Raw genomic sequence first — 11,121 nt, 5'->3', positions numbered from 1 at the left:
TCTGAAAGAATACAAAAGAATTCTGAATATAGTACTGAAGAATGAGACATGAATGCTTTTCTGAATATGGGTATGATTCAAACAGACAAGTGCAGATAAATCTACATGAATATTGCATCTGGTTCACTGAGTGGCTTATAATTTTGAAACTGTCACATGTCAGCAAATATATCAACACTGCTAGAAAATCAAAAAGCAAGTACATTTCTGTTAAGTGAAATTGCTTCTACCTCACATAAGATAACCATGACTATATTTTAAATAAAAAGTTAGCTTTTAAAAAATTACTTTTACTTATATTTTCAATTTGTCTCTAAGTGAAGAGAACTGAGCACATAAAAGAGCTCAACAAATATTTGAGAATGAATACCTATACACGTGTGTATGTGTATATATAAATATGTATATTTATATGTACATACAATGTATAACAGTGGTCAAATAGTTACAGTTATTCTTTTGGAATCTCAATATAGTCAAAGGTCATGATAATTATATTTTCATTCATGTTCTTTAAGATGAGTTTTTTTTTTTTTTAAGATTTTATTTATTTATTTGACAGAGAGAAATCACAAGTAGTCGGAGAGGCAGGCAAGATGAGTTTTTACTTAAAAGGTCATTCTCTTCTAGAAACACAATTGACAACATCTGAATATAGAAAGTGTATTTTTATTTTAATATTGATGAAAATCTTGTAATTTTTTTTCTTAAAAACCAAAAACAGAATATGACTATCAATTACTTGACCAGGTAAGTAATATATTATGTCATGCTTCACTATGACTTATTTAAACAAACAAAAGTTGTATAAGTGAACTGTAGGTCGGGGTAAATATAGAAATCCAGTTTAAAAACTGAAATCTAACTTTAGAAAGGTCATGGAAATACATTCTTTGACAGTAAGTAAAAAATTGTTGGAAAAAATATTGATTGGTCATCAGTATAATGAATCCTTAACACTTCTAAGAACATTTATTTAGATTTAACAACTTACAGTATAAAGCAGTCTTTTAATTTTACAGTTTGCAAATTATAAGCTGAGTCTGCAAATACCCATATGGTCAGTCAACATCAGAAAGGGTGGTAAAATCAGTAGTAAAATCAAATTTTACTCCTTTAAGTATGAATAGATAAACTCCATACTTGGTTGTCTTTTCATAAGCGATTTGCATATATTTAAATTGGCGTGGACACCTTTAAAGAGAGGCAGTGTTTGAATTTCTAAGGAGAGTGAAAGTACAGTCACCAATCAGAAACCTTCCTTACATTCCCCAAACCGCTTGCATTTCACATTTCTTTCCACGCCGCTGAATTAGACGGACGACCTCTTTCTCGGGGCCCTCGTCTCTCCGCTTCCAGTTGAATTGAAGCCAATAACGGAACTTCATCTACCATCTATGACACAAACACGACAGCAAACACATCCAAGGGGAGGCTCCTTTCTCTTCCAGAATTCTGTAAGCGTGGAACGCTGACCCTTTGCTCCTTGATCTACCATTTCCCCGACACTTGCCACGGCCATAGCCCTCTGCCCACTTTAATGTATCATTCTACCCTTTATAATACCGCTCTTTTCTCTTCTCGGTTCAGCTTTCTCTGTTGCCATAAATATGTCTTCAAAATATCCTGAGTTTTGAGGGGGGGCTTTTCAATCTCACTAGACTGTGACTGAAAGAAAATGATGACGCTAATAACTATAACAGCGAATAAACTACTACGGAACTATTACAGAACCCCTCACTACGATATGGGTTGCTCGGCGCCGCCCTAAAAACAAAACAAAACAAACCAATACAAACCAAACCAAACCGCATTAAGTTTAGTCTGAGAGCATTCCTCCTTCCTTTTTCCTTCCTTGCGTGAGGAATCGCCTCTACCTGCGAACCGTGGAGGCATTTTTGTTGTCGACTAACCCCCTCTAGCGCCGAACTGGCAGCATCTGAGCCCCGGCTGCCAGGAAGGCCGAGCGCAAGGTTTGGCGGAGCTCGAGAGCTGGCGGTTTCGGCCCTGCCCTCTGCGTCCGCCTCGGCCGCGGGGCGAGGGCGTGAGGGCTACGGCCGCGGGACCTCTCTCTGCTAGCACTGCGTGCTGCCCCGGCCCTGCGCTGAGAGCCGCGTGATCCCAGCAAGTAGCCAGTGAGTCGGCTGCTTCCCACCAACCCGAGCGCTGGGAGGGAGTAGGTGCCGCGAGGGGGCGGCTTGCGTGGAGAGAGCCGTCCGCTCGCCGCGCACTCGGCGACGCCGCGGATGTTGCCGCGCGCCTCTCAGCCTTCGGGCTGTACGGGGCGCACGGTCCTACCCCGCCACGCCGGGGGCACCCCAGGGGCGCTCCGGGCCCCGGGAATCACGGCACCCATGACTGCGACAGTGCTCGTGACCTCCACCGCGAAGTCACCTCCACACGCGACGCGAAGACCTCAGTGAGCCGCGGCGCCTGGCACCCGCCGGTATCCAGCCTGATGTGACTCTCCTCAGCGGCTTGCTCTCTCTTTTTGGTTTACTAGGACTCGAAGCCGCGGAGGCGGCCACAAAGTTGAGGCGCTCTCCATAGTGGGCAAGTTCGGGCGATCCGAGCTGAGCAGGGGTTAGGCTGGCGGCCGCCACCAGGCTCGCTCCAGAGCAGGAGCACTGGCCCACAGCACTTACCCCCTCCAGCGGCGGAAATAGGAAGTCAGGGGGAAGCGGTGTCAGGGGCTGACTAGTCCTAAAGCGCCCGGCGCTGCTGCCGGGAAATGGGAAGCAAAGTGCTTGGGGGACTAAGTCCGGCCTCAGAGATGCTTAGAAAGCGGCTGCCAAGGCCGAGGCTCTTCGCGCACGCGGCGGAGTTGGAGGTGTCCGCTGTTCAAGCGCTGCCGTCGCCACCTAGGCGAGGTGCTGGGGGCGCAGCCCGTGCGTAGCTCGCTTGGACTACTCGCGGCCCCGCGGAGCCACCTGGGTTGCTGGGCTCTGGCCACACCGGCCCGAGGAGTGCCCGCGATCCCCGTGCCGCTTCACAGCTGCTCTGTCTCTCCGTCTTTGGGGGGTCCGCAAGTGCCCACGTCAGTCCGGAGAGGCGCTCGGGCCGCCTGAACTGCTCGCCGCACCTGGCCGTCCCTCCCCTGATTCCCCCCGTGAGGCGCCCTCCCCCGCCACCTCCCTCCCCTCCCCCAAACCACAGCCCGAGCTCGCTCCTGCGCGCGCGCTCTCCCGGGCCCAAGTGAATAGTCCTCGCGCGAGCGGGACACGGTGGTGGATGCAATTCCGCTCGCTTACAGCCGCCAGGAGCTCCCTGGCGCCGCAGGCAGCGTCCTCCTCCGAAGCAGCTGCGCCTGCACCTGGGCAGCCTGGACCTTCGTGCCCTGCCCCCGGGGCCTCGCGCGGGGGGCGCCCCGGGACACCTCCTGCGGGCCGGGTGGAGGAGGAAGAGGAAGAGGAAGAAGACGTGGACCCGGACCCCTACCCTACGCAAAACACCTGGCCTCGCTGCTGTCACTTCTCTTTAAGTGGGAGAAGAAGAGAGCTGGGGAGAGTCATGGGGGGCTGTGAAGTCCGGGAATTTCTTTTGCAATTTGGGTTCTTCTTGCCGCTGCTGACAGCTTGGCCAGGCGACTGCAGTCACGTCTCCAACAACCAAGGTAAGGGATTGGGAGAAGAAGGGGGAGGGGGCAGGAGGAGGCGGGTGCTTTGTGGACCGGTGCATTGGTAGCCTCCTGCAGGTAACTTCGTCCCCGGGTAGGCTTCTCTGGGCTCGCCACAGGAGAGGTCAAAGGTTGTCCGCTCACCAGAGCGTGGGGACCGGCGACCTCAGGAGTTGCTGTCCCTTTTGCTCCCTAATGTCTTTAAACGGATGTGTGGGCACCAGCAGCAGTTGGGTCCCACCGCGGGCGGCCGCGGGACCTCTCCCGGCAGTGCTGTCTCCACAGGAGGTCAGGCTCTGTGGCACAGGTTTAACGGACTTAGGGCCCTTCGCGGTTGCTCGCAGCACGGTAACATGTAGCGGCCTCTCACTTGCCTTCATGAAAGCAGATAGCTCCCGCTGTACTCTAGGACCGGAGACCAGCCTTCTGCGTGTGGTAGCTATCCTGCCCTCGCCCTGCCGCAGCCCCCTTACCCCATCCAGACCGAATGTAGACTTGTTCGAAATTATTCCTGGACCAGATGCCCAGATTTCTTTTTGTGGTTTCTTCCTTGAGATGGCAGGGGTGGGGGTGGGGGTGGGGCGCGGGGAGACAAACATTAAGTGTGAATTTCCAAGTTGTGACTCTCCTATTCATAAAGTCGAGTCACGGGCAGATTTTTTAGCAAGAAGACTTTGTTTCAGTAGGTAAAGTTTAAAGTGAAACTGAATAGTCTGTGAAAAGTGGAAGTCAGGTTTACCAAGTAGAAAACACTGGGGATTTTGAAGATTTTCTTTTCTTCTGTTCAACAGTCTTTATGAGAAATATCTCAGTGGATTTCTGCAATGAATATTTAAGGATCTATAAAAATATCACCTGCATAATCTAAATCCCTTGAAGCAAGCTGCGAACCACCATAAAAGTTTTCCAGCATGTACCTGGCTGGATGCTTTCGTTGGCACTGTGATGACCATCAATATGTCACCTGTTATGTCACACTTTTCTAAAGATCTCAAATATAAAACTTAAGTTCTAGTTACCAATTAACATGTAAGGTCTCGAAATAACTTACAGATATAAAAATGGAGGTCAGATGACATGAAAGTGTGCACTTGCTTTGTGAGGATGGGAAGGTTGAATGAGAAGGCAAGTAAAACAACACAGCCTTTTTTGTTGTCAACATAAGACTATTTTATTTTACTTGGAAAGATAATCATGCAGGATAAGTATCATTCTTATTTATATGGCTGGTACCTTTGACATATTTTCCTAATTCATTCATTCATTCATTCTTTCTTTCTTTCTTTCTTTTTTAATTTTTACCTGCTAGATTGCAATCACAAATGCATATGTAAATTTGGAAATCATACATAACTGTCATGCTTTTGAAGATAAAGAAAATAAGTGCCACCTATAGTGCCATACTTGTCTGTGGTGGTGTATATCTCCACACACCCATTCCTCATTTGTTTCCATTGGCTTTACATATTGAAGGGGTAGTTACTTAATATATCTCTGTGAAAATAGAACATTGTAAACAATAACATAAAATTATTTACTTGAACATTTTTTGTAGGGAGAGAAAAACAATTTTTAATAATCAGAAATTCAGACATTTATATTGTACTATATGCTAGTATTTAGTATGTTAATATACCTCTCTTTAGTAGCCTCACTAAAAAAAGAGTCATTTACCAGAAATCTTTAACAGTTATTTCAATGCAATAATTTCCCTAAATCAGCATTTAGTTTCTCATTAAGTGTCTGTGATGTACTAGTTACCATTGTAGGCCCTGAGGAAACTAACATAAATAAAACACATATAAGAATCTCCGAACAACTAAAGTGCCATTCTACCAAAATGCATCAAGTGTTAAAGTATAACCTTTCACATTCATATTAAATTTAAGGGCATGGAGGAGTTATTTGTTATCCTTTTGCAATAATTTTTATTTGTTTATTGTCATGACTTTCCCATAGTTTTTAAAGACATCTTACCTAAAATATTTACCATGTATATAATTTATGTGTTTTCATCAATTTGCTTAAACAGTGTCTGTAAATGAATAATACTCAGTTTACCCATCCATTAAGTAGGATCATTAAAGGTAAACTACTAAAGCTCTGAATTTTCACTGTTACAATAGAAACACAGGCTATGCATAAGATTATAGTTGACTAATATTTTACCTAAAGTCTAAGCTGGGTAAAATTTAGGAATTCTTCAATACAAAATTATAGAGAAACTATGCTCAGGCATTTTTATCATACACAAATGATAGCTTATAAAATGCTTTATACAGTCTAAACTCAGTGATTAGAAATTACGCCTTGTGTTATTTTGAAATAACTTTTGAATACTGAAATCATCATATAAATGTTTAAAAATGTCAAACGTTAGAACATTATTATTAACATTCTGGAAATTTTTTTAACTTGCAGTTTCATAAATAACATGAATTAAAAATATCAGTTTTTAAACATTGAAAACAGGCCATTACAGTGTGTATACAATAAAAAATAATATAAAATGTAAATTAGATTTGTTATACACATGTTAGTAAATATTAGTAATATGATTATTTCTTAATTTTAAGGAGATAGCATTTGTTTTCCTAGTAACTTTTTCTAAGAGTTAATGGAATTTGTTTTATTTTTTAAATTTGTTAGAGGGCAAAATTTCATTTTTATATAACTTGTTTTCTTATTAAGGATATTCACAAAGTAAGTTTTTTAATGTTACTTATCTGTTTTTACCAAATTATATGAAAATCTATCATGGTTGAAATGAATAGATTCACCTTCTTCCCCTCTCCTATTTTTCCATACTTAGGCAAGGTAAAATGAAAATGACAAAAAAGTGAACTACCTAATTTTTAACATGGTGCTTACTTAACAAGGTACTGAGAGTAAGTTAACTATGGGAAGCATCTCTTGCCCTTTAACTGGCTCTGAAGCTCTGCACTATAAAGACAAAATAAATCAATTTGACTCTCTCTTCCTATTACCTAAACCTCCTTGAATCGATCAGAAAGTAGAGTTGCTTCCTAGATCACTTCATCTGATCAAGTTAGTGAAAACATGATTTGTGTTCAAATTTCTCTTATTCCATTACTTTTCCCTCTATTTAAAACCACAGTATTTATTAGGTGTTGCCAATTTTTATTTAAAAATAACAGATTCTACTTTCTCTCTACATAAGCTTTTATTTCTGTTCTGGAAATTTAGGTAAATATAAAGCATTATCTTGTTTCATGTGTAAGTAACCAAGTTTATCAATTACAGTGGTTAATAGCCACCAGGGATCCATTTATTCAAAGATTACTCTGCTTTAGCAAATAGTACTGTATAGCCAAAAAGAGTTCAGTTATTTCTTCAGGTCATGTTTCCAAAAATAATCAGATATTGAAATAATTTGTTCAAGCAAAATATGGCTTGCATGCAAGGGTCTAGTGAACTCATTTTACTACCAGCATTGTGTGAGTTGATCTTTTGTTTTTTTTTCCCGGAGAACTCAGGACAAATTAAGTAAACAAGCAAAACAATAGTCTGATTTGTTAGTTTCATTGAATTCATTAAATTGAATGTAAAATCTACTGATTTGTTTTTAAATACAGGTGAGCATACTTGAGCAGAAAAATATCTGCTTAATGAAATTTATAGCCTTAAATTAGTTGAACTTCCATAAGTACAGTTCACGAACTGTAAAGCTAAATACTGTTCTTATGTTTATGGAAAGGGATGAATCGAAAATTTTTCAGAAAGTTTGAGTCAACTTTACTGAAAATATTGAAAATTTTGTTAAATGGGAGAAACTGGATGATTTAAAAAGTATTTTTCTAAAAGAACTTTCACCTAGATTAAATTTTTATGGATAAACTATTCATAGTTGTAAAGGTGCAGGAGATTGTAATCACATGCCTTCCTAATTAACTATAAGTACAAAAACAACCTATAATGTAGATTTATCGTATATTTACAAATAGAATAAATCATTGTATCATTATTCACTATGATTAGTATTCAAAGTAGAAAGATAAAATCTTTTATATGTATTGATCATATAAGTATTGTTTGCTCTGGGTTTGGTATGAGACCATATCTAAAAACTTTTTCATGTGTAAATATTATAGTGTTCTTTAAGAATCTCTTCTTCAAACCAGAAGTACCAGGAATAAAGTGGTTTTATATGGATCTTCTTAAGAGGAAAAATATATATCTAAGGTATAAGACCAACTTAGTGTTTATTTTTTAACTTTTTTATCCTTTCAAACTTTTCTATATAGATTTGCATTACTTTTCTGTTACAAAATTAAATGTTAAGAAAAATATTAGAGGGGCGCATGGGTGGCTCAGTGGGTTAAAGCCTCTGCCTTCGGCTTGGGTCATGATCCCAGGATCCCTGGATAGAGCCCCGCATCAGGCTCTCTGCTTGGCAGGGACCCTGCTTCCTCCTCTCTCTCTGCCTGCCTCTCTGCCTACTTGTGATCTCTGCCTGTCAAATAAATAAATAAAATATTAAAAAAAATATTTAAGAAAAAATATTAGAGTAGAAATCCTTTTCTTTCTTCTCTCATCATTGCCAGTATAAACTAGCTCAAAAGGCATTATAGATTTCTTGTATTTCCTTCTCCCAATTTTTTTTCCCCATTGCAGGCACCGTGTTTCAGTCTTTTTCTTCACACACCTGAGTACTTTTCACTACATACTGCCTTTGTCCAAAATGGTGAGAGGATAGATAGTATTTTATACTGTACATCAGTCAGACTCCAGCAGTAATAGAAGTCTCTTCCTTGTCTTTGACTCAGCACTTTTTGGGGAGTGTAAATACCATGGAAATCAATACACATATAGTTAAGTAATCAAAATGGGTTGACTTTCCCCAAAGTACAGTCAATTATAATCAAACTAAACTTACACGGAGTAAATTTTTTCTACACCTATCATGTTCTTTTTCAAAAAATAATTTAAAATTTTTTAAATAATGCATATTTAATGTGTGCAACATATTTGAGATACTGGGTCTATAGAATTTTGATCAATTTGTAATTTCATTAGAGTGGGACGTGACATTTGAGCCACATTCTAGGGAGGAGAAAGCTGATCATAGAGTAGAGAGAATTGCATTCTAGGTATAGGGAACTGCCTGGGCAGTGATCTTGAAGGGAAATGAAGCTTGACACATTTGAAGAAATGTGTGTTCAGTGTGACTGGAGCTTACTGAACACGGAACAGAGTAGCACAGTGTAAGGTTTTAAAGATGGTTAGGAACTAGATCCTATAGAGAAGAAAAGGAGTCATGGTAAGAAGAAGTGTTTTAATATGATTCGAGGTAAAATGGGAAACTGTTGAGAAAGTTCAACAAATTTTCACTTTAAGAGCATTATGGCTAGTGAGCAAAGAGATAATTGGCAGATGGCAAGAGTAGAATTAGGAGTTTGCTGCAGTTTGTTGAAGAGAGTGGCTATAGTGGCCTGACCTAGTGTGGTGGTAACAGAGATGGAGAAAAAAAGATGGATTTGAGGTGCATTTGGGAAGTAGAATTTATGGGACAATCTTATCTTTACAGAGAAATAAATGTAGATATTCAACATTTATATCATTTTTCCCCCATGGGATCCAAACAAATTTTTAATTACTTCCCATAAAAATTACCTTGCTATATATAAGTACTGATAATTGACATGAGATATGAGGGATGGGGTGAAATTCTCATTTTCTATTTTATTCAGCTCAAACTGTGCTTTGAAATGTAATTTAATAGTACAGTTTTGCTATTTCAAGTGGTTATACATAACGTGCATTCATATTGGATCAAATGCCATTTGTTAATGCATTTCTAACATAATTTTCCATATACAGCTATATTTTTATCAGAGAGGATAATGGTACAAGTGAATGGGTCCATCCTTACAAAGTAGTATAGTAATCCCAACAGAATCTAGATTTTAGCTAAAAAGAGCAGTTTGGCTTATGCACCAGTTTTATTCATTTCTGTTAGGATCAGATTATCATTATTGAAAACAAAAAAAAATCTAAGTGATACTAGATATAAAATGGATGTGTTTCAGGTATTTTCCATTAGTCTTTTTTTTTCTCTGCATTTTGCTAAAATGAAGGGAAACCAATATTCAGAAAGTTTCTAAGAGATACAGTAAATGAGATTTTAGTTTATATGGTATTCTTGGGTCAGGGTGAAGGAAGAAACAGGTTTTCCACTAAACAATAGTAAACTGCATGTCATTTAAAAGATTTCCCTGACTAGTTAATTATCCATTACTTTGAGTTGTCTTTTATTAATATTATATGAGTGCCATTATTAAATATAAGGAAACTAAATAGTCCTAACCTAATAGGCATAAATACTTAGGGTATATTTGGAAAATTCATACTCTAAAGAGATTTTATTTAAACATTTTCAAATATTCTTAAATATACATTCAAAATGATAAATCTCACATTTTACTTGAGTGCTTAGAATGTTCTGAAAAATGCTATTTTTATATTTATTTTCATTCAATAAACATTTAACTTCTTATGGGATATACAACTTCATTTGTCAATAGTAGATATTTTATTTTATTTTATTTTAATTTTTTTAATTTTTTATTTTTTATAAACATATACTTTTATCCCCAGGGGTACAGGTCTGTGAATCACCAGGTTTTCACACTTCACAGCACTCACCAAAGCACACAGATATTTTAAAACCAAATGTAAACATCCACTCTTTAGACAGGTATTTATTGAAGGTCTACTATTTGCTAGGTAGTGTACTTACCATATGTAAGGGTTCAAGGAGAAATTTCCCTCCAAGAAGGTATAATTCAATGACAAGTTTCCAGTCTCTTTTCAGATCTGGCAAGAAAAATTTGTTTCCTTAAAACCAGATACAAAGTCAATTAGAAATGCTTTAAAAACACATTTTTATGTGATAATATATAGCAGTCCTGATGATAAGACCTCATCATATAGAACATTTTTGTACCGCTTACTTCAAAGTAATATCTAATATTACATTTTATTTCAAAGTTAAGTCACTCAACAATCACATATTAAGCATCTCAGGAATTATGTTGGGTTCTGAGGCTAAAATGATGATTATCATATAGTCTCTGTTCTTTAGGAACTCAGTCTGCTCTGTTGATGTTGAATCATCTTTAGTTACTTGATAATTTTTATAAGATGAATAATTTTATAATAAGTGAGATTATTAGGAAGAAATGAAAGGGAGAAAAGAAATACTACCAAACTTTTATGCATTTTACTTATGAAAGTGATTCACAAGAATCTTCCAATGTTTTATGATGGGTATATATTTAATTATTTGAAGATAAAACAAATGTGCATCTTAAAAATATATTCTTGGTAAAAAATATATTTCACATATGTAATGGCTTTCCATGGACTGACATGTGGAGTGAGCTTTTATTCAAAGGATATTAGACCGGCATATTTTGATGTGTTTATTTAAGGTGGTTTAATTATTAAAAACTGTAACTTATGTTGAAAACGAAAATGCAAGT

At 38.6% G+C, this 11,121-nt stretch overlaps 1 protein-coding gene across 2 annotated transcripts in view; it reads left to right on the top strand.

The window, feature by feature from the left end:
• The first annotated feature begins 458 nt into the window (after positions 1 to 458).
• EPHA6 (EPH receptor A6) overlaps positions 459 to 11,121 on the top strand; it is an 876,957-nt gene continuing 866,294 nt past the window's right edge. Inside the window, exon 1 of one of the 2 annotated variants that reach the window (XM_059392124.1) lies at positions 459 to 3,613. In XM_059392124.1, the coding sequence (XP_059248107.1) occupies positions 3,232 to 3,613 (382 nt within the window). In that variant the 5' untranslated portion in view covers positions 459 to 3,231. The remainder of the gene's footprint in view (positions 3,614 to 11,121) is intronic. The other variant, XM_059392125.1, reaches the window with a different exon arrangement.

The sequence above is a fragment of the Mustela nigripes genome, chromosome 2 (genome assembly GCF_022355385.1).
Source record: "Mustela nigripes isolate SB6536 chromosome 2, MUSNIG.SB6536, whole genome shotgun sequence".
Lineage (NCBI taxonomy): Eukaryota > Metazoa > Chordata > Mammalia > Carnivora > Mustelidae > Mustela > Mustela nigripes.
This window is presented reverse-complemented; position numbering and strand designations above follow the sequence as displayed.